The 27826-nt window shown below is 47.7% G+C and overlaps 4 protein-coding genes across 4 annotated transcripts in view, besides 1 other annotated feature; 3 read left to right on the forward strand and 1 right to left on the reverse strand.

Moving 5' to 3' along the window:
- Nucleotides 1–1326, reverse strand: part of CSUI_008150 (leucine carboxyl) — a gene marked incomplete at its 3' end in the record, with an annotated part of 7690 nt that extends 6364 nt beyond the window's left edge. Inside the window, exon 1 of the mRNA XM_068068288.1 lies at nt 239–1326. Coding sequence (XP_067919733.1) covers nt 239–884 — 646 coding nt within the window. The remainder of the gene's footprint in view (nt 1–238) is intronic.
- A 493-nt stretch (nt 1327–1819) lies between these two features.
- Nucleotides 1820–1882: a sequence feature (Short protein (CSUI_008151, PHJ18022.1) was converted to a misc_feature.).
- A 4269-nt stretch (nt 1883–6151) lies between these two features.
- On the forward strand, nt 6152–10944 carry CSUI_008152 (armadillo beta-catenin family repeat-containing protein; the record flags this gene model as incomplete). The annotated part of the gene is made up of 3 exons (XM_068068289.1): nt 6152–6653; nt 7310–8047; nt 8824–10944. The coding sequence occupies exons 1-3, from the start codon at nt 6396–6398 to the stop codon at nt 10942–10944; spliced, it is 3117 nt and encodes a 1038-aa protein (XP_067919734.1). The 5' UTR covers nt 6152–6395.
- Nucleotides 10945–13850: 2906 nt separating this feature from the next.
- On the forward strand, nt 13851–14856 carry CSUI_008153 (uncharacterized protein). Its single transcript, XM_068068290.1, has one exon. It carries the CDS (start codon nt 14107–14109, stop codon nt 14635–14637), a length of 531 nt encoding a protein of 176 aa, XP_067919735.1. The 5' UTR covers nt 13851–14106; the 3' UTR covers nt 14638–14856.
- A 465-nt stretch (nt 14857–15321) lies between these two features.
- Nucleotides 15322–27826, forward strand: part of CSUI_008154 (signal peptidase) — a 21716-nt gene continuing 9211 nt past the window's right edge. Inside the window, exons 1-7 of the mRNA XM_068068291.1 lie at nt 15322–19797; nt 20659–21728; nt 22644–23423; nt 24258–25116; nt 25646–25846; nt 26706–26913; nt 27480–27787. Of these exons, the coding sequence (XP_067919736.1) occupies nt 18739–19797; nt 20659–21728; nt 22644–23423; nt 24258–25116; nt 25646–25846; nt 26706–26913; nt 27480–27787 (4485 nt within the window). The 5' untranslated portion in view covers nt 15322–18738. The remainder of the gene's footprint in view (nt 19798–20658; nt 21729–22643; nt 23424–24257; nt 25117–25645; nt 25847–26705; nt 26914–27479; nt 27788–27826) is intronic.

Raw genomic sequence — 27826 nt, forward strand, 5'->3', positions numbered from 1 at the left:
GATAGATAGATAGATGGATTGATAGATAGCGTGTTTATACAGTATCTGTGTACTGCCCTGACTCAATCAGGGGCTGTCCAGGATCACATGCCCCGTGAAAAGTCAGACTGAGTGATGGAGTTCTACACATGAAGGTATGGTTCTCATCTGGAGAAATCTACAGCTTCTCAAAGGTGCCTATACGCGTATATATGACCTACTAAATCCTTAGTGAATGTATCTCACGTGGATTTCTCACCCCGGTTGATAAGCGGAGCTCGTCTTGTGCGTTTCTTTACGAAGTGAGGCAGAAAATCATCTTTGTAATAACGCAGAAGGACAGAGCTCAATTTACTGCTGGCTGCATCATCTGTTGTAGCTTGAAGGGCGGCATCTTCACTGCTATAGAGACACAATGGGGGAAGTTCTTCTGGTTGTCCAGGCGGGCCTCCATCAAAAAGCGAATGGCCATTGAGCCCTCCTCTTCCTCCTGTCATCATAGAAGGGTGTGAAGACCGGAGACCCCCAACAGAGGCACAAGCGGGAGTGTTCTGTGGAAGAGACGACGCATGCATCTGGGAAAGAGAAGAATGAGAAGAAGAGGGGGCTCCAGGAAAAGGGGAGGACGAGATAGAAGAAGAAGGGTTGGCTGGTAGCTGTGTCATATTATGGCCATTAGGGAAGACGGCTCCTTGAGGGGGAGGGTGGGCAGATGGATTACCTTGTAAGAAGTACGCAGAATTGAAGAAGGGGGCCGGATGCTGGAAAGGGGGGGAAGATGATGAGGGATGTGAAGAAGATGACGAGGACGGGGACGTTGATGCTGAGCCTCGAGGGTCTTGGGCGGGAGAGACGCTGTTCGGGGTGGGAGAGGAAGATGGTGGAGGACCAAGAGCAGGTGGCATGGCGGCGAGTGGATAGAATGAAGGAGCTAGGAGCAAGAGAAAGGAGGTACTCTATGTCATTGACAGCTAATGGCGTACAAATGTAACAAAAGCACATTACCATGAGACGACGAAGAGTTGGGCGACCATCGGAAAAAAAAAAGGCAGATCGCCTTTCAGAAAATAAAACGGTGTGCACACGAAGAAAAAATCTAAAGGAAGTGGTTAGTGGGGAGCAAGTGACGTGCAAAGGATCTCTTGTAAAGAGAAAAAGGAAGGAATCAGTTTTCGTGTTCGCTGTCCGCACCACAGAGAAAGATGGAGAGTCTGCGAAGTCCCGATCGAGAAAAGCTTCCCCTGAACCTCCCGAAAGCTGAAGAAGGACAGATGATTCCACGAGAGAAAGACACACACACTCTTCGGGAAGAAAACAGCGGTTCACAAGCTTTCATCAAGAGTTGCTTACTTTGTTGAAAGGTACCCTATTCTTTTCGATCCCTGATCGCCGTCCCTTTTCATTGCATGCGCAGGCAAAGCTTCCATGCTTTGGGCCCTCCAAACTCGTTCTGCTCTCTTAGTGACATCTAAGAAGTCTCTCCGGTCGCGATTTCCCCGTGTCTTAACAGAGGGTAAAGGTCACTGAAGTGGGCTAATCAACAAGACAACGAACTTCCTCACTTCTTCAGGAAAAATCGTCGTTCTTGTCGTTGTTGTTTAGTTGAAGAGGCTTCTTGGGAAAGAAGATCCGCGCGAAAGAGAACCACGATGTGACGGGGAAGACAGGCCGGCAGGAGGGCAACAGAGGCGAGTGACCGCTCAGGCTCATCACTGAAACGAGGATGAAGGAACTCCGTTGTACTAGGGTGCAGGTTCTGTAGCCGGAACAATAGACGCAAATGGTGTGTGAAAACCCAGCACTACAGTTGCCCTATCCCGTCCTTACTCTAGCTGCCTAGATGCCCCGACGAGAATGCCCTCCTTTTGTACCTTCTGGGTTTTTCAAAAGCTGCCAGCAGCAGATTGCGCAACCTAGTGACGTATTTGTGTTGAAATCTTTCGGGGACTTCCTTTAAGTGTGGCGTATCCGCCGGAACTCTCGACTTTCCTTCCCATCTTCTTGTGTCCGACCGGTTTTGAGTGGGGGGGGGGAGGGCCAGAAATAGCAATCTACGTATGTGTTGCTCGCCGCAACCCATACAGCGTACCTATTTCTCCGCATAAAATGAATCCGGAAACAGCACAACGTCGCTGCCCCGTTTCTCCCGGAGAGTTGTGGACAGTAGTGTAAGCGCCGTGCCCTTCGCATGAGGAGTAGAGACGAAGAGACATCTCTCTTTTTCTTTCTGTGCTGCGGTTGAAGGCCATCAGAGTACTTGCAAACGCTTAGTAGACGAGATTGCTGCCGAGAAGAAATCCAGAGAGAGGTTCGCAGGTGTCTTTGCTGTCGACAAAGGTGGTTGAACAATTGTGCCGGACCGCCCTACGCAATTTCTTGATGAACGCTCTAGTGGACGCCAGTAAAGACAGACAACTTCTGTCGCGCACGAGCTGCTTTTTCTTCTCCGAAGTGTCTTCATCCCTGGCTCTCTGGGCTTTTTACAACAGCAATCAGGTTCCCTGTAGCTATCGCGGTACGAAAGCACCTCAAAGCCGTGCAGTGGGTCGTGTACGACAAACACACCAGAAAGGACAGTGTTGCGTCCAGGGGGAAATTGTCGTAGCATGGCTGTGGACACTCGGATTTTCAAAGCGGAAACAAGGAATTCCCTACCCATCGTCTCAGGACGTTCTTCTTTTAGCGAAAGGGACAGCTTTTGTGCACAACACCCTAACGCTACCCAGGGGGAGTGGCGAGTCCTGGGACAGGGAGCGTAACCTTCCTCAGAAGAGGAGTATCGAGGACGTTTCTGTGGCTATTCTTGCCTTCCGGCTTTCCTCGTAGTGACAGCCTTCCCCGTACTTTCTATGTGTCCACCCTTGTCGACAGCGTCTCTCTGCCCCGCAAAACAGTTGGCCCAGGATGCTACGGTCCTCGGTTTTGTCGTATTTCCGTGCACCAAGGTTAGTCATCGCTCGGATTTTCTGGCGCACATTGCGCTTCCGAGCGACTCTTGCTGCTTTTAGAGAATCAACACTCTCTCGAAACCGGCAGTCACAATCCGTTCTTCCAGATGTCCTCCAGTTTCGGAGTCCCATCCGTCAACGGCAATGGATCTTGCTGTTTGTCGGGTACGTCCCCCACTTTCCGTAAACCTCTGGGCGCCAGCGACGCTTCCGTAGTAAAGGCACCCCCTTCTCACCTCGAGTACCGTGGCCACGCATCCCTAACAGTTTGGTATGGACGGAATAGAAGTGAGTACAGCAAGCTGAATTACTTGAGTCAGCGGGCATGTGCGTATAGGCTTTGTCCTTTGCACGCTTAGGTATGATGACCCGAGCGGTTGCTCCTTTGCACTGTTGGGGTATATGGTCCTCTCCCTAGAAGACCATTTTCTCACTCGCCGTCTTGATAGGGCACTGAAAGAATTTGGAAACTCTTCCCGTTCTGACTATTCCAGCGACAGATTTCGCCCCCAACGAGCCCTCGGGCTATATCCGAGCTGCCGTCGATTCCTCGCGAGACAGGCGGTGTCGTCCCCGAGTGAGGGAGGTGTGGTGATTCTCCAAGTAGTGGTAGAACTGACGAAGCCAACCCCGCGAGCGCCGACCTGAAGAAGATGCTCTTGGCTTGCCCACTTGTTGTCCGCAGGCGTGGACTCCACGTCCCCGACAGGGATTCCACAGCCCCCCTTGGCAGTCCCTTTCCTGGGTTTGGCCCGCCTCCTTCGTGTGCCTCTCGTCAATCTTGATCGTCTTGCAGACGGTGGTACCATACCGGCTGACTCTGTGACGTGCCGCTATCCTCCGGAAGCACTACGTCCTTTGGAGTGTCTGGAATGCTACAATGTTTTCTGCGCCAACAGCCTCAGTTTCGATGAAGGCGGTCTCGTACCTACTCTGTCGGCTGCTTGTTTGTAGGTACTCGAACTTTGCGTGGGCCTCCTAATCTCGGGTGTTTGCTCTTTCGTGGTCTGGCCGCACTTGATTTGTAGCCTATGTCCGTGGTTGCCTCTGTCTGAACCTCTGTACCGTACCTCGAAGAACACGCTTCCTCCGCCAGTGGCGTGTGCCGACCAGCGCTAGCTTTTTCACAACGAAGACAGCAGCGCGACTGCAGCAGGTACCAGTCGAGAAGAGCGGCGGCCATTCACCAAGGAGGCACGTAGCCGCCTGGACAAGCCGAGCACGCACCCCTTCCGATTCCGACAAGAGGGCGTCGGCACAGAGAACGGCGGAGGCCGGCAATGTCTACTGCAGGCAGCGACACACGTTGGAGTGCTGCAGCACGCAAGCGGTTGTGCTTAGTCCTTCCCGTCTACAACTCTGTGGTCTCAGCAAGGTGGTACCCAGGCTGCAGCCTTGGGGAAGGCGAAAGACGTGTTGGCCTGGAGCTTAGGAACTGGCGTCACACGTTGCAGTGAGTGAAGTGATGCGCGGGTGAACTGCAAATGAGCCACGCTCGTACCGTGTGCTCTGGGTGGCCCAGTGTACTGCCGGGGGACGAGCCGTGAAACTTCTTTAGGTCATGCCCTGGGGACAGTACATTGCGTAGCCCTACGGAAGAGGAGCCTCATGGGTCCGCCTACTACTAAGGGAGCCTAGGGACATTAGTGATGCAGCACTCATCGAGTGGAGGATGATCTTTCCCCGACGCGTCCCAGATTACAATCCTAGCCGTCACCCAATGACATCGATTCTCTTCATCAGCCCGGAGCAACCACCGAGAACACCATTTCTTTGTACACCACGTGCCGTTTTGGTGCCTTTCTGTAGTTCGCGTCAGCCTCATTGGGAAAAAGAAAAGGCGGACTGGACGGTACATCAGGCGACCGTTCAAAAGATACCACGCAGCACTTGGATGGGTGGGCGCTTGGGGGTCGGGGGGTTAGAGCGAAGAGGGCCTTCTTCTCTCTCCGCCTTGTCTTCATTCACAGCAGAGTGAGTGTGTGTGTGCGTGTAACAAAGGGACAGAAGAGATGGGCGTCAACTTTTCCGGGAAACCTTTCTGTACGGTGGAAATGGTTGGTGCCTTCTTTACAGAATCCCAAGTGAAAGATTCTCGGACACTGTGTATGCAGAGATATGTCTTGTCCCTTTTTCCGAGGTACTGAAGACCGATCCCTCGTAATCGTTTCGGCCGTGCTGTCCCCAGTCCTTCTTCCTTCTAGCTGATAAGCTACGGAACGAGGAAGAGAGTTTATCGCTTTACGAGGACTGAGTGAAACGTAGTTTATTTTGGCGGCCAAGATCTCCAGTCGAGATCTAATTGATGACACCACAGGGAAAAATGTGGCTCTCTTGTCTTTCTTTTCCGTAGCCTTCCGCTGACCTCTTCAGTCTGTAAGAGTCGGCTTACGATAACAAAAGTGAGCGAAGAAAGCTTTGTGCACACACACACACACACACACACACGTCGGGATGACCTAGTGAGAGTGGTGATGACGACGGCCATCGATCCTTCCCAAGTCTCGCCATCCAAGCGTAGTCTTTCGTTTTTCCGCCCTTCTGTAGCTACATGAACAACAGTGCTTGTTTTGAGGACTTTCTTTTCCCTTTGTCAATGGTGAAGATGGAACGGCAGGAAGAACCACATGCTTAGGAGAAAGATCTCCTTTGCATTTCCCTTCAGTCATGATACGAAGAAGTTCAAGCTGCTGAGAGCGGAGCCTCGTATTTGAATCGAGTCGTGCCTTTCGTCCTGATACACTTTTCGTGCAGTACAGCCTGCACTCGGTGAATATCTTTTCCTTGTCTTGGATGTCCGTTCGTTTATTTCTGTCAACGAAGATGGAGTGTGAGTTAGAACACTCGACATCATCGTCGGTACCATCTGCACCAACTCAACCTTCCTCTTCCTCATCTTCTTTGTCTACTGGGCTGATGCATATGCACAAACGCCGCAGTGTCTGTCACCATGACAACACGGGACAACCGGGAGGAGAAGGAGGTGCGATAGAAGGAGGATATCCGACTCACGAAGATGAACTGCATGCCCTCTCTCTGTTCTTCCGTGAGAAACTAGCTATCGATTCTCCATCCTTTCTTTCGCCATCAGGAGCACCTCCTCCCATCTCCTGCTCTCCTTCAGATCCTTCAGGTTCTCTCTTGCCACCTACAACTTTATCTTCCTTGCGTGATTGGCATACCCTTCTTCAACTGATGCAGTCTCTTCTTGCCCGCTGTCTACAGTCGCCGTCGTCTCTAGTGTCTCTGTGCCTTCCCATCCTGGAGAGAGAGCCGAGGGACTCTATAACAACGAATTGCGAAGGAAAGTATCGTCTTCGTCACTATTCGTATGACAAGGCTAACGAGTCTGGTAGAAATAGGAAGTCCGTGGAGGAAGAAAAGAGGCTTCACAGAGGAGGAGATGTCGAAGCACAAGAGGAGGATGTGCCTAAGCTTCTTTCAGATGAGAAGATAACACGGGTGCATATGTTGCGTCTTGACGAGAGTGAAGTACATAATCGATTCCTAGAGAAGAAAGGAAGAGCAGAAGAAGGATCTTTTTATCCACGCTTGAGATCAGGAAAAGAAGAGGAGAATGAACAGTACCTTCTCCTTCAATGTACAAGGAGTATACGGGTGGTCTTGTCTTCGTCTTCTGATAAACTCCCCATTCAGCTATGTCTACAACAAGGGGCGCTACCTCTCCTTCTTCAAGCGATCTGCTGCCGAAATAGAGATGTCGCAGTAAGACAGAGAAAATCTTTCCTGGGAGAGGGTAGACCATGTCTTAAAGAGAAGGAGAAGGATATGTATGCATTTCTTCATTCAGTGTTTCACTCTATAAGTTCCCGCCTAAAAGACCTGTGTTGACCTTCTTGAGAACATAAGCACGTCGCGAAGAAGACAACAAAATAGTCACATTTTCATGTTCTTTCTGAACTGCACATGCCTTTCTCTCTCCTACCGCTCATGGACAGATACAATTGGACACTCGGATCAGAGGAGTGTGCCTGTACACAGATACATGGAAAGTTTCTGTACAAAGACAGAGTTAACGAGAGATAGGGAGGTGAGTGCTGTACGTAAGCCAAAGTAGTATTCCAAGGTCATATCCACATCAGCCGCCCTAGTCGGACTATGATATACGGAACAAGACACGTCTCTGTCTCAGTGCTTCAGGGGATGTGGATCTGTCTCCTGTCTATTCGATCTTTCTCTATGTACATAGCTCCATCTCTATAGAACCGTCCATGCACGAGTGATCTTGTCTTCCTCACGCGGTTAGAAGACTTCCGTGGACTCTGAACTCCCACAGGCTGTATTCTTCTCTCAAGAGTCTTTTCTTTCCTCTGTGATGTTGTTCTGTGCGTGTATCTACACCCTGTTAACACTTGTTCCAGTTTGAAGCAGCATGGTGTCTAACCAATCTCGCCAGTGGATCATCTGAAGATGTTTCTGCGATGGTCGCATCAGGATGCTTGGTGATCCTTTTCGCTCTTCTGTTTTCTTTCGATCCTCGAGCCTTTTCTTCATATTACCACAGCCATAACAAAGATTCCTCGTCTCTACTCTCTCAAGAGGAGAATGAAAATGATACCTCCTCAGAGAATCGCCAATCGCATTCTGATGGATCGCAGCTCACTGTCAGTTCTACTGAGTTCCACCCCCCTCCTTCTCCACAGTGTCAAGAGCGCCCTCTCCATCAGAAGACAGATGAAGAAGTTCTTGAGCAGATTCTCTGGGCTCTTGGCAATATAGCAGGTGACAGCTCTCATTTCCGTGATCTTCTTATATCTCCTCAAGCTTTCTTACAACATCTTCAACAGATTGAACCTAGCGCTTCTTCCTTTCAAGCGACTCAGCCTCATTTCTATCTTATACACCACTATATCGACATCCTAAATACTCTACAGAAGACAAGAAGAAGTCTGATAGAGAGAAGTCCTCTACGTCTGTTACTCCCTACAACGACAGAATTCGTGAGGAGTCCTCATATGAATGACAACTATACTCATCTTCCCTTCCCATCACTCCAAGATCAACTTCTTGTTCTTCTTCCTTACTGCCGTCATGCTCAAACTTGGAAAACAGGCGTCTGGTTTCTATCCAATCTATGTCGTGGACATCCTAAGCCAGAGGTAAGATGTTGTGTATACAGAGGGAGAGACGATAGATAGCTAGAGAGACAGAGAGAGACCGAGATAAGGGAGGAGAAGGATGAATAGGGGTCTCTTTTCATCGCATCTGTTAGTCTCTCTTTCTAGCAAGACATCTCTCAACAAAAAAGTGCTTAGCAAGAAAGACGGAGCTCCTTATACTGCAGGATGGAGAAGAGAGTCAAAGGACTCAGTCAGACGATCTTTTTGTCATTGTAAAGACATCAGTGGGATACTCAAGGATATCACAAGAGCTTTCACAGATATGAAGCTGGACTTCCCTTTCACCGCTCGTCGAATATAGAGCTCTTCTATATATAAAAAACTTCGTAGTCACTTCCTGTACACATATAAGTATACGTCTTGGATGGGCTACTTGCCATCTCTCCTGTAGACTCTACACTCGGTACTGGAAAGCGCGGTACTGAGCCGTCATTCTTTCATTTTCCGTTTGTCCTTCTGACCCTGTTTTCTTGGGAGAATCTTTCTCTGCGCATGTATCTATTCGTAGAGAGGGGAGGGAGTGGTAGGTCTGTGTACGCACTGCATGTGAGGCTTAATAAATACTGTTTTGTGACTATCACGGCACGAAAATTTTATCTTGAGCAGATAGGGGGTAGATCTCCGCTGAGAATAAAGACGTGCATCCTGTCAAGCCTAGGAGAGGTACTACGCGCCTGCGTTGATGTCTTCCATGTACCTTACGAGTATCAACTCTTTCTTTGTGGAACTCTTCTCTGTGTGTCTTTCTTATGCAGTTGTCTTTCGTTACACCTACTTTACCACTCCTTCAACATGTACTGATGGAAATGAAAGACGAGGAGGCACTGGCCGATGCCCTGTGGGCTTTAGACGGTATAGCTGGGCACGCGAGAGGTGCGGGATTGATCGCAGAAGATCAACAACTTCTTACATGTATTGTCCATATTCTGGCGCACTGTACTGACGTCTGCTGTTGCCGTTGTGACGACGGTGCATCTTCTCTAGGTAACGCGGTCCCTAGCTCAAGTAATCAAAGCAGTGAGTGTGTAGCTACGCCTGTATTTCCGTCTATAGGAAGTAGCTTCGACAACTGGAGAAGGAAAGACGAAGAAAGACGGACAGGAGCTGAAGGAGTCACCCTACAACCATGTAGAGACGTTATTCGTAGCAAAAGAAGAAATCACTGTTGTCGGGTTTGTATGACAGATGGAGGGACTAGTAGGATGAGTACTGCGAGTGGTGAAGATCTTCCGACTCGAACAGAAAGAGATGGGAGAGGAAAAGAGAATCTTCCTTGCTCATACCAACTATGCATCAGGCCAGCTCTTCGTATTATCGGGCAGATTGCCACGGGGAGTGTCCAACAGACGCAAAGGTTGGTAGACTGTTGCAAGAGAAAGAAACCGTCGGGAATGATAGATCATGAAAACAGGAATGAGACCATTGGAGAATCAAAATGCAGTGGAAGACATTTCAGCAATGAGGGAGAATCCCTCTTATTAGGAAATAGATATGCGAGGGATGTGAGACAGAGAATGGACGAGAATGAGAATGATAGAAATCCAGTTATCTTAGATATACTACGCGTTCTAATAAGACATGAGAGAAAGGCTATTAGGAAGGATTGTGGATGGTGTCTAAGCAATATGGCCGTAGGGTCTTTAGGACAGCTCGCTGCTTTGATGAATTCAGACTTGATTTCTCTTGTATTGTCAAGACTCTTACCGACATCAAGCATCAACCACAAAGAAGAAGAAGAGGACGTCCGTCGTGAGTTTTTATGGGTCATTATCAACGCAAGCACAACAGCAGCTAGCGACCGATCGATAATAATTAGTTTGATTAAACAGGGAATCGTCCACCCTATTTGTGAAATGATGAGAATAATTGCAACATCTGGTGGAGATCTCAAAGCCGCAATTGCAACAGTAGATGCGGCCTTCAACATCTTCGAGCAAATTCTTTCACCGACATCGTCTCCTTCGAAAAGCGTTCTTGACATCACGAATGATTCACACTATGGAGAAAGAGAGAATCTTGCTGTTCGCCACCATTCTCAGAATCGGGTAAAGACAAATGACCGGATGATGAGACGCTCCGGAGAGAGAGAAGAGAGGCCAGAGGCAAACGAGAGTCGTGGAGAGATCTTTAATGCAGATAGGAGTCATCATAACTCTGCATCCATGGGTGGTAAAGATAAAGTGCAGTTTTGCTCGACTTCTTCAATTTTCAATGAAGATCTTCATTCGCACACACAAGCTCACTGTTGCAGCTGCAAGTTCAGCAGAAGTCATAGGATTAGGAGCGAGACAGATGAAAGTCCTCAGAATAATCATCTCGACAGTTGGACCCGATTATGTTCGTGTTGTTGTCACCATATATTTCTACTGACATGTTCTCTTTTCCTAGAACAAGACTTTCCTTACTTCCTACATCTCATGGTAGGACAGGTCCAACAAAAGGCACCAGGTGAGATCTCAAGCATTCCTCATGTCTTCTTTGCTCGGATCCAGTATCTAATTGATCATCTTTTACAAATGAAAAGCATTCTTCAACATCAGGAGTTTCTCATTCGGCAGTTGCTCGAACAGTATTCCCAGTACTGTGAAGCAAATCTCGTCAGAGCTCAACGAAATCTCTCACTACTGTCTGAGAAGAGTGGGGCAAAACAGAAATTAGCAAAGATTCTCGATGTAAATCAGAGGATATGTTGCAAACAACAGTCAACTGAAGAGGGAGACGGACGGAGACGAGAAGAACAAGGACGGGGTGTCACCGCTCTACTCTCCCCAGGGAACGACCCAGTCTGTGCGTCTTCTGAGTCACTTCTACCACTAAAGAGGCATGGTGAGGAAATTTCAATGGACGACAACAGGAAAATAACACTTCACAATTGACTGACGCGAAAAAGAGAAACATGCTTATCTATATAGGTGGAGACTCATGTGTTGGTGCATGGGGTATGCGGGGAGACGTGTTGACAGTTTTGTATGTTCGCAATCATGAAGTGGTCTTTTTCTGTTATTTCTGCACACTCCGAAGTCTCGAGCCCATGTGCAGCCGGAGACTCACTGTAGAAGAGAACACCCTTCATTCACCTCTCTTCTGTATGGCAGATCGAGGACCGAGAAAGGCAGAGGACCGGCTCTAGCTGTATGCGCAAAGAAATACGGAGGAGGGGAAGCCACAGTCGAATTCTCTCTAATGTTGAAAACGACAGAAAGCAGTTCATTCCTGTTGGACGTCATGCAGCCCGAGGGAACTCTTGTATCATAGTTTTCCTCCCTTGCGTGCCTGAGGTCTTTCTCCGTGAGCTGGTCTCCTGTGCTACCGTCTGAGGTGGTTTGGGATGCACGTCGTGCTTCCTGAATGAACATCTCTGTTTCTTAGTCTTTCAATGTTGTCGTACGCTTGTCAAAGAATCTTGAGTATTATGGCTCAAAAGGCTTGTCATCAATCTGTCTACTTTTGTCAACGAACCGCCCGTTCCTTCCAATGAAGCCGCCGGTAGCCGCTTCAGCTTCCTACGTGCCTTTCTCTTCTCTTTCGCCGTACTCCGTATGTTGTGTATATCTGTATAGTATCTTCTGCATACAGAATTGTAAAGTGGTCGCCTTCTGCCTCATCGCATAGAAAAGCAGATACTTAGGGACTATAGTATAGAATAGGTCTACACTTAGGAGCACGTATATATACACAGTACTAGAGGTCAGCTTGTTTGCGATACATAACCCCTCTGTAACATAGAGGCGGACAGAACTTAGCTGCGTGTGCAAGAACCTACCTGCTGTCATGGAGAGCGTCCGCCTGTTCGTCATCTGCGAAAACCTTGGGCATACCTAGGCCGCTCTTCTGACCAAGCTCTCTCCAAGCATGCTTTACTGATGTAGACGGCACCCACACACGAGTGAATACAGAAACTCGGTGATAGATGTCCGACCTGTGAGTTGCCGACCTCGATGCTCCACTGTGCCTGGATCGACGTAGTGAGTCTGGCGCGGATAGCTCTCCAGTATAGAAAAAAGGGGGATAGTGTTACATTTTGCTTCCGTCTTCGGCGAACCCTTTCTACAAGGAGGCGACGGCACCTCCAAGAGCAGAAGCGTCGTTCCTGCCAGGCGAAACCAACCATGCCTCTAGAGCTCGCGAAGGAAAGAACCCAGCAGAGGCATGTTCTTTTGGGGTGGGGTTAGTGTTGCGGGAGCTAAAAAAAACAACCGGTGACAAAAAGCATCTCCCCCTTCTGTTGAGACTTTTATCTCGAACCAGACTGGTTCGGTCACCAGCTCCAGCGCTAGTCTTTCTCGCCTTCTTTTTCTCTCTATGCGTATGCGCGTATGCATAAGGTCAAGCTATCAGGGTTTGTAGATGGTATACAGGCATTTTTTCTTTTCAAGAAAATCCGAACCTGACGCTTCAAAAGAACCAATAGTAAAAGAACATCCAAATAGACTATAAAATCAGTAGCCCATGTTACATCACACGACTTTGGAGGAGGAGGGAAGGAGTCCGCGCCATGAGTGTGATCCAAATAGGCGCTGGTCACTCTTTCTTTCTTACACAGATGAGGCGCTGGTACTCTGTCGCTACAAAGGGAAATTGTAAGTCTGTCAGTTCATTAGTCTGAAAGGAAATAAGTAGGGAATCTACGAAACGCCACGACAGGAAAAAGCGAAGTGTAGCTACAATTATTTAGGCGTCGCAAAAGTAATGCTTACTGCCAGTGAATTTTCACAAGAACTTTGCTTGATACATGAGCATTAATGACTCCTGTTATTTTTGTATATGAAGCGCGCCGAGTCTTCTCCTCTGGTAGCGGAAGCAACCGATGATGTCTCTTCCTGTACTGCGCGAGTTAACCCAGATCTACTTGTATCCTCTTAAGCAACTGTGCGATTCTGGATTGCCGCTTTTAGTTTCTTTTTTTTCCCAACTTTCCGCGCTGCCGTTTCTGCTAGCGGGAGGCGACACAAAGTCTTCTCCATAGTGCATAACGTCGTCCTTTCTCTTCTGACTCCTTGCGAAGTAGTAAACGAACAAGGCTGATGACTCTGTCGTGCACCCGGTGCTCTTCGATGACTGTTTACCGTTGAAGGCAGAACAAGCTTCAGCTAGTTGGGGTGCGATACTCTGTTGGACTTGATGATCGCAATTCCCGTACCTACCTACTTCTGCGCGATCATATGTTTCGAATCCCAGAAGACAGGAGTTGAAGGGCGCTGGCTCCTAACGATGCTGTTTCATTGACCCCAACCCCTGGACCAGTGCATCGTGATCAGCAATCGTGAATAACCACGGTGCCCGCGAACACGCAAGCCTGCTATGGTTTCTTCGTGTGTGTATGTGGGTGCGGACAGATATTGAAACTAGTGGAGTTCTTTTTTTGACTTTCTCGTAAGCCCGAAATTCATAAGTGGCCCGAGCTCTTCGGGAAGGGGTGGAAGAAAGCGCTCCAGAAGAAATCAAGCCCCGAAAGTGTGTACGCTTCCGTCTTCTGTCATCAGTGTGAAAGTTTTCCTGCAACTGCTGAAATTGCAGCAGATGGGTGGCTTTCGCCATGCTTCGGAAAACCCGATCGGTCCGGCTTAATCTAATGCTTGACAAGCATTAGCCGTGTCTTGGGAAACATTTCTTCTTCCGCAATATGCCGAGCGATTTGTGGTGGCTGTCCGTGAAGAGTGTTTAGCTAGCCAGCGCAATACCACGAAGACACGGTTGTTGCCTTCTCGCCGCCGCTCGACAGCCGAGAGTGACTTCCAGACAGCTGCCGTATGTGCGAGCCTGAACACCAAATACCATCAGTAATTATCGTTTGAGAAGGTTTTTCTGGCTGCATTTCTTATGTTGTGGACTTCTCTGCAGGATTGGGGACAGTGCTCTCCACAGGAAGCCCGGTGACTTCTTGGCAATATAATTAGCTGCGTCTTTCTTTACACTCCTTGTGTTGTAGCGGAGAAGCGAGTCGCTGTCGTCTTCGCAGCGCAGCCGGCTCTCTGTCAGTCAGGCTACAGCAAAGGATTGCCTCCTATCGTTTCCTTTTTTTTTTAATTTGCTTCAATATGCAAGGCCTCACTACAATTTTAGGTACTCTTGCGCTCTGCGCAGGTGTTGCTCACGCAGTATCCGCGGGGCCTGCTGGGAGGACAATGAGCAGGTTGGCGAGAGTAGGAGTTCCCCAGTTGACTGCAGGAGGAACGCCGAAGGGCGTGATAGCCGGTGCAAAGGGGCCGGTGGAGCAAGGCGCTGCGCTAGGTGTGAATCTTGCGAGGGCAGCTAATGAGCAATTCAAGACTGTTCTCAACCAGAGAATTGCTCCTCTGGCCGACAGAGCTGAAGAGAAAGAAGGAACGACAGACCAGATCCGGCTTCATAGACAAGTGAAAAATGAGGTTGTTCGAATTCCCTCGGGCCGGGTCCAACAGCTAATGGCGGAGAGGAGGAAACAAGTGGAAGCGAAGGAAATGGCAGCGAGGGCAGCAGGAAAAGCGAGTTCAGAGTTCAGGGATCTAGCAAGTGGCGGGACTGGCGGCTTCGGGATACTGCAGAAGCTACGACAGCAGAAATTAGCCAGACTCGCGCAAAAACAATAATCATTCCCATTCTGTATATCTGTGTGGGCAGTGTGTCTCACAGCAGCTGTTGAATGCGCGTGCTCCTGTATATTTCACGAGGTCGAGAATGTCCTAATCTCTTTTCGTAATTGATATTGTGTCCGGACGGCCACGGAACCTTGAGGCCTCCGCATTCTCTCGAAAGAATGAATAAAGTGAAAACTTTTGACTCCACCTGCTACCAGTTGGACAGACTCTAAAAAAATTCAGAGTCAGTGGATGACTCGTGTTGCTGGGGGAGCTTTTCGTCTTCGATGATCAGGTAGCGCAACCACTTCTGGCATGAAGCTTTCTTGCTATTGCGAACACATTCTGACACGGGGGGAGAGGTGCTGGTGAGGTGTTGAGGAATGATGTCTACTAGCACAAGCTTGTTACGCTGGAATACACACGCTCTCGAAAGCGGCTACATCGGGCCTTGTTGACACCGCTAGGTCGGAGTTGCCCAGAAAAACAGGACCAGTGAATCTTCATTCGCTGGTCCTGTTCTCTAAGTTTCTGTTAGAGTGAGAGGTGATTGCAAAAGGGAAAAGCTACGCCATATCACGAAGCAAGAGTCTTTTGTACAGCCGCATGAGGTCGAGAACTCCTGCTGTGCTGCTGGCACTCCTCCCAATCTGGCTTCGACCGCTGATTAGTGCCGGTACGCAGATTCGTCGGCCGCGAGGGTTGTCCCTTTCCTCAACAGAAGCCGTGCGCTCCCCCGTGGTCCCCAGGCACTTTAATTGCTATCTTGCTATAGGGCAACGGCCACGGCTTTTGTCTTCTTTTCAGTCGAGACACTACTAAGATGCTTCTCCAACTAAGAATTATCCGATACTTCAACTAAGCATGATCCGATACAGAAGGACTTCCGACCTCTCGAAAGGAGAAAGTCCGTAGGGAAGCTAGTCCAGGAACGTTTTTCCTCTCCACTACGTGAAGAGACGAAGTCATGTCCGCCTTTCTCTTAGCATCCTGATTGTGCCCACCTTTCTCCTACTCGGCTGTCATGTTCTTGTTCGATGTACATGCTCATTTAACCTTGCCAGTGACATCACAACAGCAGCGCAAGTAAGCAACGTCCGGAGTTAGCAGGCCGCCGGAGCGGTTGGAGCCGAGGTGAGCGAACAGAGGGATGCTCTCTACTCGCCATCATCACCACCATCATCCCGACCATCACGTTTATTACGCGGAGGCCAGGGAGGAGGGTGAGCGCGCCGAGCAGGATGAGGAGGCACAGCTGTGACGATTCTCCTAGGACTGGTACGACTACTGGTTGGGTTGATTGGGAGCGGTACCATCCCGTGTAGTACGACTGAATGAAGAATCGTTTCAGTCACCTGTCTCTCTTCCGGTAGGAATGGATTAGGTTTTCGTCTTTCGGTGTCTTGTGTGTGTATTTGCACTCTTTTCAAACAACTTATTGGAGGTGAAACTCTGTTCAGACGCTGCTATTCTTAGTCCTCTTCGTTGTAGGGTGAGTGAGTAGTCCGACTAGTAGCAGCAGTGGTTCGTGTGGTACGGAGAGTATGTACAGCGCAGTCCTACTCGTAGCAAGAGTGCTGATTCTTGCAGTGTCGCGTAGGACTATCCTTCCCGTTCCTTCGACATTTCCCTCTCTTAACTTAAACTTTATTGAACACCTCCGAAAATTTAGTTGCAATCAGCTCTTTCATTGATATTCTTTCCTAGGGCTTCCAGAGAAGAAGAGGCAAAACAGGCGCACGGATGAAGCTGGTTCTCGTCTGTCAACTCCTCCTTCCTCTCTATTGGGGCGGGTGTCGCCGAACCCATCCTCGTGATGGTGACAAGAGGAACCAAATCCCTTCGTAAACTATTAAATAGAAGAGTCTCTTCTTTTCTTTTCAGTCCATTATCTTCTTTTTCGCTTTCGTCCCTCCCTCCCCTTGCATTGTGGTGATGTGTGTCATTCCTACTTGCCATTCCGTTTCGTCTCTGGAGGCTTTTCTTTTTGGCATCTTCATTTTCTCTTTCTCTTTTTCTGTGTGCTGTCAAGAACGGGAGGAGTGTTGGGAATTGACAAGGATGACGCCTTTGCTGTTTCCGCTTTTCCGTAAACTCAAAAAACGACCTTCATGAGAGGAGGAGGTGGATGTGCGGTTAGTTGTTCTCGCAGCGGGGTCATGAATCGAATGGATCTCTCTTCCTTCTTTCTCGTTCTTTTCTCATCGTCTTTATCTCTTTCCTTCTTTAGGGAAAATGAATTTCCCTGTCATTCAATTCTTCTCTCCTCTCTTCCTTCATCGTCTCCAATCCATCAGGAGTAGCGGACACGTTTCATAGAGACAGCACGCGAGCGGAAGCATTTTCCTGGACGTTCATCACCGGAATCCATCAGCCGCTCCAGATGAATGACATGCTTATATACACGACCTTTTCTACCGTGACAGTTCCTTGAGAATCAAGTGGGAAGTCAGACGAAACGGTAGCCTTTCGGTACCGCTAGCATCATCTCCCTCTTGCCTCTCTTGCCTCGCCTCGTTCCTGAACGTAGTAGATGTAGTACTGTTTGCTCTCTTCCAAAGGCAGCGGGCCCCTCTTTCCGCGTGTCTTCGCAGCTTGTCTCTCTGTAATCTTTTCCGCTTTAACAAAGGAACGTCAGTTTCGCGTGTTTACCTTGCCCCCTTTCTCAGTCAGGAACAGAGTGGAGGGCGTGTGTTGGCTACGCTTCTTATTGAACTTTCATCCGAAGAGACTGGCAAGAAGCGAGAGACCTGATGCTTTCAGAGAGAATCCCGAAGAGTTCTATGGCTTTCATTCGGAATCTTCCACTGGGTAGATGTATGTCCCCCTGAAACAAGCAAACACCTTCTCAGACATACGCAGGCCTACCCGCCTACCTACTCTAGACCCTTCAAGATTCTTCTTCATGCTTGCTTTTTCCGAACAAAGGACTGTGGAGGAAATCTGTGTATATTGTTACTCACTCCCTGTTGTCCTCTTTCTTTCAGTTCGTGTTACAGGCTTCTTTGAGTGCCATGCATCGTCTCTCCTCTTCACCATGCTCTTCTTAGGATTTCTCTGAAGAATGTCCAAGAATGCTTCACATCAGCTTCTCGGCCACGGCCATTGTGACTTTTTTGTATCTCTTTTTCTTTTGAAGGGGAGAAACCAAGAGCAAAGCCTTCTTTCTTCTTTTCCTTTCGAAAGTTTTTCTTTCTGCTTTCTGTGGTGGGCCGATTTTAACGAATAGGTCATCGTGGGTATCTTCTTCTTCTGTATATCTGATGAGGGTCTTGCACGTAGATCTATTCCTATGTCCTTTCAAGTCTATACGATAATACATGTACACACACATTTACATATACATGATTTCTATAGTGTAGATACTACGTACTTGGGTGACGTCCTATCAGTAACGCTCGTCAAGAAGGAGGGAAGGGACTTTAGCTTTCCGAGCAGTTTATAGATGCGGAGGGAGGTGTGTATGTGTTTAGCCTCGGGGGGGGTAGAAGAACATAGGAAAGATGTGAAGTCGACTAAAGGGAAAACGCAGCAGCAATTGGGAGAGAAGATGTTCCAGGCGTCGTGTTTGTCATAACGTCTTCCTTCCTTCTTCTCTTCTTCTTCTCTCTTTTTCACCTTCGGAATCTCCTTCCTCTTCTTCGAGACAAGCCAACTCTTCTCTAGCCAAGTATTTTCTAAACGCCTTCACGTCCATGCCTATTGATCTATGTACGGTCTCGTTGGTTCCTTTTGCATCCTTGAGAGTCCTTCTCTTTCTTTGTTCCTTTCTCACAAGGCATTCTCATTTCCCATGCACCGTTTATCATCCGCTCCATCCCATCCGAAACTGAAGGAGGTTTGCTCTGTGTGTCTATATACAAAGAGAAAGGAACTGAGATTTTCCGTCCCTTCAAGTTGATAGTATCCTTCTCTCTTTCTTTCTCCCCTCCTTCCTATCCTCAGATAGTCCCTTTCCGTCCGTATCAGCTCATCACCATCCTCTCTTTCTTCCTTTTCTTCTCTTTCAAGAGTTCCTCTTCTTCTTTTTTCCAACACCATCATCTTTTCTCTCGCGGTCTCTATAGAGTCCTTCTCTTCCCTTCTGCAGACATCATAAGAGTAGAATCCATCATGGCAGGGGGACAGCGGGGTGTATCCTCTTCTTCTTCACACTCTCAGCAGCACCAGCAGCCGAGTAAACAGCGTGTGTCTGCGTTGGATATTCGAGCTTTGATGTCTTCGATTCGACCGAAGGTCGTCGGTTTAAGACTTGCTAATATCTACGATTTCTCTTCTTCTTCATCGTCGTCTTCGGGGAAAGGAGGTGGAGGTGGCGGAGCTCAGAGTAGTTATATCTTGAAGTTTGCAGGAAAGGATTCAAAGATATTCCTCTTCATCCATCCAGGTTTCCGTGTCTATACAACAGAATGGAAGAAAGATAAGGGGACTTTACCGTCACCATTTTGCATGCGCTTAAGAAAATCTTTGAGAACAAAGAAACTTGAAGATATCCAGCAGCATGGAGCGGATCGTGTGATTTCTCTTATCTTTGGTAAAGGCGAGAATCGACTTCACCTTATTGTCGAATTGTACGTCGCAGGAAATATCTTACTTACAGACTATCAACATGTTATGCTCGCTGTCTTAAGAAGACATACCCTCGTCACGCCAGTCTCGAAAGAAAATGAAAAGAAAGATCATTCTTCTGCTGCCTCTTCTGGTGTATCCCCAGCGATCTCAAAAGTTCAAAAGTTTGCCGTCAAGGAAGTCTATCAGATCTCTCCTCCAGCTCTCTCACTCTTACGTCATGGAATTTCACCAGGTGTATTGACACCCGAAATCATACAGAAGGAGATCATCGATATCTTCAATGGAGGGGCAGAAAAAGATCGGGGAGATCCTACAGCGCTTCCTCCGGGAGGAGAAGGTCTCGCCAAAGGGAAAACAGAAGGTGAAGAGTCTTCTTCGTCGTCGTCTTCCTCAGGAAAGAAGAAATCTCGGGATCAGATGACATACCAACAGATTCTCAGTATGCTGGTCCCCTTTAGTAATCCGGCCTTAGCGTTACATGCACTCCTCACAGCTACAGAGGGTGCAGATAGGGATATTCATAAAAGAACTCTCTCCAGAGAATCTCTAGATCAAGGCTGTCCGATTCTCTACAAAGCCGTCATTGAATGTCTTAAAGCTGTAAGTCTCTTCTTGTTTTTTCTTCTAACTCTCGCGATGTGCTGGTGTTACGCTTCTTTCTCTTCCTCGTGTCGAAGATAGACGAGACGTGTTCGCCTCCTTTTCGAGAGAGAGACATCTAGGTCTAAGGGAGAGAGAGGGACAGAGAGGAGAAGGGGGGGGGAAGGAGGGGGGCGGCGAAAAAGAGGGGAGATGAAGGAAACGAGGATGTGAACAGTTGTTGATAGAGCGTGGTAGAAGGGGTACTTAAACAAACCTTTGGTAGATGCGGTCCTCATGTACTCGTGGTTCCGTTGCAAAAGTCTCGAGAAGTCAAGAATTTTGCGTAGTGGATTCAGGGTTAAGGAGGGAGGGAGGGGAGAGAAGAGAAGGAGGCTGTCTATCTGTGTCAACACGAAGTCGTGTTCTCGACTCGATATATCTGTATTCTATCCATTTCACCACGCCTAGCACAGTATATACACATCTACAGAAACATGTCTAGACATTTCAAATACAGATCCGTATGTATAAATGTCTAGGAAACAAGCTATACAGCTGTATGTGGAGCCATATAGATATATATGTATATATGTACGTATGTTCCCACTTGGGTTGGCGCGTGTACCTAAGTAAAGGTTAGGGTATGTAATACATGTATGCGAATATGCTTACAGGTATATCTTTCTACCTCTGTATGTACGTGTATGTGTGCGTCTCTCTCTCTCTCTTTGTATGTGGACTGAGTTGTAGAAGAAGTTTGTACGTATGACGAGGACTGACTTGTTTCTTCTTTCTTCTACCTCTTACATCACTGGGCACAGTCTTTCTCATTCTCTTCTCGGTTGCATATTTCTTTGCTTTTCTCTTTCTCTTGTGCAGCTGAGATCTGTGAGTTCATCTGAAGATTATGTAGGAGGTGACCTCTCGATGCCTTCGTCGCTTTCTCTCGGGGCGGAAGCACAAGAGCTTCCTATCCCGGGGTGGATCTTAGCGACTCGTAGAGGTGATTCTCTAGAGAAGAAAGAAGAGAAGAGAGATGAAGAAGGTGACGGAAAAGAGGGAGATAAAACGGATACAGCAAACAAGACTGCTCTTCTCTATGACTACGATGATTTCTCGCCTATCCTCCTACGTCAGTATCAGTCTCTCCGTGTTCTCCCAGCTCCACAGCAAATCCAACTTGAAGAAGAGCTCAAAGCTTCAATGGCTGTAGTTACACCTGGAGCAGGAGATGGTGGGAGAACAAGGGGGAAAGAAGGGGGAGAAGAAGAAGGCAAAGGAGACAATCTGGATGGAGATCTTTCTTCTTCCTCAGGCTCAGAGAAAGAGGATGAGTTGTTGCCGCCCGATAAGAAGAAAGATGTAGGGAAAGAAGAAAGTCTTTCGCGAAGAGAAGGCGAGAAGAAAGGAGAGAGGGAGAAAGAGAAATCGTTGAAACTTCGAGAAGGTGTGGAAGCAGCGATTCAAGCTGTCCATGGAGATGTTGTACCAGGGACACGTGTGTTGCTATACTTCAAAGATATCAATCGATGTGTCGATGAATTCTTTAGCTCCGGTGATATCCAGAAAGGAGAGAAAGCAGAGCTTCAAGCAAAGAAAGAAGCTTTGAGTCGTGTCGATAAGATTCGTACAGATCAAGATCAACGTATAAAACAACTGGAGAATGAAATAGCAGATCTTGAGAAACAGACAAGCTCACTGTCAACGAATATTCTTCTCGTCGATCAGATTATTCAGCTCATCCGTACAATCCTCGCCACAGGTGCAGACTGGAGAGAAGTGAAGAGACAGATGCAGGAACAGAAGAAAGCGGGGCATCCCCTAGTAACGCACATCCACGATATCAAGTTCAGCCAGGAGAGGGTCCTTGTCCTGTTGCCACAGAACAGAGATGGACCGACTACAAGAGATGAAGATCAAGAAGAAGAAAAGACAGAAGATGCAGGAAAGTAAGTCATTCATCGTGGAAGGAGAAGATGATAGGGAATGAGTGGAGGGGAGGGTTCAGGGGTAGAGGTTCTATAAAGAAAAGGAGAGAGAAATAGAGAGATATGAAGATCTCAGTCTAACACACGGTCAAATCACAGACCAGGAGGAGAGACAAGTGCTTCTGTTGCAGGAAGTCGAGACGGTGTTCTCTTATATGTGTATGTATTATACATACATATATACATAGGCATCTGTAGATGGATAGCTACAACATGTTGATTCCTGATCATATATGTGGGTCATGTCCATATCATGTGTACCTCTTCGTACATCCTCTCTCCATGTGCATCAGAGTGTATGTGTTTCTTGAATGGATAGTCAGTTACGGTGAAGGGTAGAAGGAAGAGAAACAAGAGGACGAGTGTCTTCTTTGCTTCTCTGCCTCATGAAGATTTTCTTTCGCCTTTCATTTTCAGTTTTAAACAACACGTGGAGTCTCTTCATATGTGCGCTCGCGTCGACTTAAACACACATACAGACTTGTCATGCATGTACACGTATACGTGTATATATCTGTGTATATCTATGTACACATATATGTAGAGGAATACATGAATATGTGGCCGACCTATGTACGGGCGAGCCCTTTGTTGAGATGGCGTCTATATTCTCTTCGTGTGCTTGGAGATACGGATGTCTCACACCCCGGTGCCTATCCGAATGTATGTGTATATCAGTTCCACTCTTCTCTCTGGGATACTCCTCCCCGCCGTCTCGTTGTCTTTCTTTTTCTACATGGCGATGCTTGCGGAACTCATTTCTCTTTCAGTTTCCGACACATATTCTCGTTAACACACCTTTGTCATGTCCCCCTCTCCTTCATAGCTGCGGTCTGTCTCTCCCTTGTCTTTCGTGTGTGTGCATACAAACCGCAGGTCGTCAGCAGGTTCTCCAGCAGAGAAGCAAGAAGGTGGAGAGTATTACGATGACGAGCTTATGGAGACCGTGTTGGTTTCGATGGATTTCTCTCTCTCAGCGCATGCCAATGTGGAGTTGCTTTATTCTCAAATCAAACAACTGAAGAGCAAACTTCAGAAGACCATCTCCGCGAAGGAAATAGCTATGGCGCATGCAGATAAGAAGGCGAAGAAACGTATTGAGCTTCACGATCAACAGTTTCTACAACAACAGCTTCAACTGCAGAAGCTAAGGAAGCCTTTCTGGTTTGAGAAGTTTCTCTGGTTCATCACAAGTGATTCTTATCTTGTTCTTGCAGGAAGAGATTCTCAACAGAATGAAATTCTCTTCAGGAGATATCTACGTCCACATGATATCTATGTGCATGCCGATATCCATGGAGCAGCTACATGCATTATCAAGAATCGAAAACCTCACTCTGCTGTAAAGACAACAACAAGTAAAGTAGCTTCTCTTGATGGTAAGAAGACCAAGACACATGGAAAAGAAGGGGAAGACGATGAAGGTCTTTCGGAAGATCAGAAGGTAGTCTCTTCTTCGGCAACCAACACTACCGGGAAAGAAGGAGGAAGTGCGAGTGACGTTTCTTCTCTCCCAGTCCCCCTATCTACTTTACAGCAATGTGGAGAATATGCTGTATGTAGAAGTAGTGCATGGAAGAGCAAGACTCCTGCGGCTGCCTGGTGGGTGTATGGACGGCAGGTGTCGAAGTCGGCTCCGAGTGGCCTTTATCTAAGGTAAGCTCTAGAGGTAAAGAGGAGACGGAAGCCAGAGTGAGAGAGAGATATGGGACACGTAGAAGAAAGAGAAATAGAGAGGGTGGTAGAAGAGAGACAGGAGAGTGAGATGTCATTCTTAGGGTTTAGTTGCGGCAGCTGTTCTTGAAGGCATGGTGAGTAAAGGGGGAGAAGAGGAGAGACAAGAGACCAGCGGGAGACAGGGAAGGAGAGAAGAGTCATAGATAGGTGGAGAAAATCTTGAATTGAGAGTGAAGTTCAAAGAGGTTTCATGTTGTTTGAAGTCAGGGAGAGTGGTGCATACCTAACGCGTGTTCTTCCCACCTCGCGACTCGTTTCTTTCTTCTTATCCTCTTTCTGTTTGAATATCATGTAGACCTAGAGAACGATCTACAAGTCCCCAAATCCTCACTGGTTGACGGGCATTCCCCAACCGGTTTGACGAGAAAGACGAAGTTCCTTTGTCTTTCATCTTGTTTCGACCTATCTCCTGAGAATCACTTGTGTGTGTCTATACGCCTGTATGTATGTATGTATACCGGAGGGTGGGTATATCTCTTGGTGAGATCTATATAATGACTATGTCTACTACTGGTAGTACTAGTGCCGTCTCAGGTACATCTCTGTACATACACGTCTGTTTGCGGTTGTGGTGTGTATGTGTGGATCTGTACTGCTTCAAAAGAGGTGACGTAGCCGCCTATAGAGATAAGATCATGGGAGTCGGGTGTTTGATAGGTATACCACTGGTGTATATGTATGCATCTGCTTGTCTACATGTATCTCTTGTATTTGTACCTCCTTTTCAACTTACTTTCTTTTTCTTTTTCGCAGCACCGGTTCTTTCATGATTCGAGGAAAGAGAAACTTCATCCCCGTTCATCGTTTAGAGATGGGATTTGGTTTGCTTTTCCGTCTTGGTGATGAGGCATCCGTATCTAGACATCTTCCAGCTAGCCATTATACATTGGGAGGTATAAGAGGAGGAGACGCTATCGATTCAGACGTAGAAGATAATACAGTTGATATACGGTTTGACGATAGTACATCACCACCGGTAGAAAAGAAGAAAAAGAATCTTGCCTTCACAACCTCAGAAGAATCTCACGGTTCTCGCCATGTAGATAAAGTTGGAGAAGATGATCCAAATGCGAGGACCCCTTCATCTGATAAGGAAGAGAAAGACGAGAAGAAAGGAGATATCTCCTCTTCTTTAACGACATCATCAAACCAGCAGACATCCTCTTCTTCACACCCTGTCATGATCTCCTCTTCGCCGGAAAGTGTCCCTAGTCCAGGCCTCACACCTTCATCTTCTGTACGAAAGAGGTGTGCCTTTACGACTCCTGAGCAGGGGGGCGGTGGAGATGAACCCGACCGCGTTAAAGAAGAAGGAGAGGATGATTCTCAGGGACGCACTAGCAGAAGTAGTCGACAAGGTGAAGGAAAGAAAAGCGCGAGAATAGGCTTCGTCCAAGTTACACCCAGTGCTGAAGATCGTCCGTCGGCAGGGGAAGAAGATGGAGTGGGTGCTAGCAGCTCGGGTGAGGGAGGAGAAAGTGCAGGCGCTTGTCCCTCTGGGGGTGAGAAGACGACAGGAGGTCTGCTTCAAGGGTATTCTTCATCCGTAACGCGAAGAAGAAATCGAAAGCCGACTGGGTACCTAAGAGATGCAGATGTCCGGAAGAAAGCGGTAAGAGGGGGGATGCTAGTGAGGGAGTGACGAGGGGAAGTTTGAGACGATGAAGACGAAAGGGAGAAAAGATGACTAAGAGAGGAAAGATGAGAAGTCCCTATGGTGATACAACAGAATGACCGAGACTTCTTTACTCGGCTTTTGTGTTGAGACGTCATGTATTCAAACCGAGGAAAAAAACAGATGGGAAGTAGAGATAGATAGGTGTTCTTTATGGCGATGGTAGCTCATGAATCTTGTCTGCCTGGAGTTCCTTCACAGATAGAATTCACCTCGGCTCAGGCGTTCACATATCTGTCTTGCTTGCGTGTAATCACCGTATGTATAGATATGCTAGAATAGATGATCTCAAATACACCTATAACCGCCCCTCTCTTTCTCAATGTATTCTATCTGTATAAGGACGGACTCAGTGATTGAATGATGACGTCCAATCTGCTGCTCTTTCTGTCTTTTCCAAGGCTTTTTTCTCGCTCATATCTTTTCTTCTACGTGTCGTTTTCTCCTTTGTGAATTCTCCCTTCAGGGACTTGAAGCTTTAAGAGAAGTGATTGATAGTCGCAGAGCCTCGGACGTCGAGGTCAGCTTAAGACAGCGAGAAGATGTTCTTCAACAGTTAGAGCAGCAGGCGGAACGCCAGCGTCAACTAGAAGAGCAACTCGCCCAAGTTAAGCAGCAACTGGAAGCTCAGTTGAGAGAAGCTTCTACAAGTCCTTCTCGTGCCACGGTAAGCTCTCTTTGCTCGGGGTATTGTACATGTGTCACACTCCAGTGTATGTGCACCTGAGGTGCGCATACAAGGTATGTGGTGTATGTACACTCCAACGCATGTGGTCCATGTACACCTCAGTCCGTGTGGTGTATCTACAGCCCAGTGCATGTGGTGTGCGCGTACACAGCCGCCGAGTGAGGGGGGGGAGATATGAGCAGGTGCTGACACTATGCATCTGTGGAGTATCTATGTTGCTCGCACTTGGTTCAGGTCTATACGTGGCTGCTGCATCGGGTGTCTCTAGTGGTCTCCTATTCAACATTTTGAGGTTCTGCTTTCTCTCATGTTTTCGAAAGTGTCTGCCTCCATGTGGCACCTCCCCAGTTAACAGATTGGAATGGTCGCCTTGCCTCAATGATCATGTACGTAGATGAAGAGGATTCAGACGTGAAGTTCTCGAAATACTTTTCATCTCCTTTATGCCGACGAGCGCCCTCTTTCTGACACCATTTTCTCTTCATTCCATTTCTGTTGAGTCTCGACCTTGTATTGCCCCGTTCAGCATCAGTCGTTTCCTCGTCTGGATGGACCGCTTGTCTTCGGAGTGCATGCACCGACATTCGAGCTGCATGTATTTCACCATATGTGTCCCTTTTACCTCTATCCAGCCTTCTCGTCAAACACATCAAGTGAAACCCGAAGAAAGTTCGCTCCCTGCCACTCCTTCATTTTAGGGAACTGCTTCTCTCCCTCTCCTCAGGATTGATCACTTCTTATCTATCTATCTATCTAGTTTCGTCTTAGACCCTACCTTCCCATGATCTCATTTCTTCTTGTAGACTTTCTTTTTTTCTTCCCTTGTCCTCTCGATCAGCATGATGGAAGTCGGGGAGGCATGAGCAGCGGTGGTGCAAGTACAGATCGCAGAAGACCTAGATTTTCGCGTGGAAGTGTAGAATTTGATCCCTTGACAATAGAAGAAAGCGAATCGCAATCTCTACGCGATACCCCCATAGGACGACGTATACGAAGGAGACATCCAACGGGACACCTCACAGCGAAGGATGTGGCTGAACTTCGAGGTAAGTACGAGAAAGTCACAGAAAAGACAGAGAGGAAAGAAGGAAGATTTTGTTGGAAGTCTGCAGATGAAGACTAATTGAGAGAAGGAAAGAGGAGAGATAGAGGAATTCGAGGAGTGTAAGAGAAAAAAGAGAAGACTCGGGGGGGTGTACGGCAGTGTCTTTGTTGTCTCTAGTGAGTAATATTAGAACGCAGGATGAATGATAGATGTGTCTCTCTCTCTAGTTCACAGAACGGGGTGGGGGTGTTTCGAGCGAATGTATTTGTATCTTCTTCTCTATCTCATCCAGGATCTATCTAGCAATACAACCGTGACGTTTGCTCTCTCACATACTGCTCATCTGCATATGAGCTGCGTCCCAAGTGTATGTACATCTTGCTCAACTTACCCATCTGTGTCACTTTCACCTTTCTCTTCGTCCTCGTCCTTCCCTCCTTTGTTTCTTCGAACCTCTCATTTCTTGCCTCCTTTCTGATAGCTACCTATCTTCTCCATCTTAATTACTTTCTACACATACAAGTCTTTCCAATGACTTTTATGATGATGTCGTCGATTTGTCCCTAGGTGAATTGGCGGGAGAGGAAATCCGACAGATGCAAGAAGAAGTTGCGGAAGAACAAGCGAGAGAAGCTCTACGTTTGGAAGAAGAGGCGAAGAGGTCCTCAGAAAAGAAAGAAGATGAGACACAGCAGGAGAATGGTATACTATCTTCACATTCCACCCCATCTCTTCCTCCTACAGGAGCTTCTTTAGAGACTCTGGTGCCTCTACAGCAAGAACTCCTCCAGAGACAGTATAGTGCGGAGACTCATCAACGCCTTATGATGGAGAAATTGCGTGAGGTGGCTTTACAGCATGGTGTAGAAGGAATTGTCCCTCCGTCTTCTACATCCGGCTCAGGGGGGGGGGGA

Source organism: Cystoisospora suis (assembly GCF_002600585.1).
Source record: "Cystoisospora suis strain Wien I chromosome Unknown contig_4494, whole genome shotgun sequence".
NCBI classification, from domain to species: Eukaryota; Apicomplexa; class Conoidasida; order Eucoccidiorida; family Sarcocystidae; genus Cystoisospora; species Cystoisospora suis.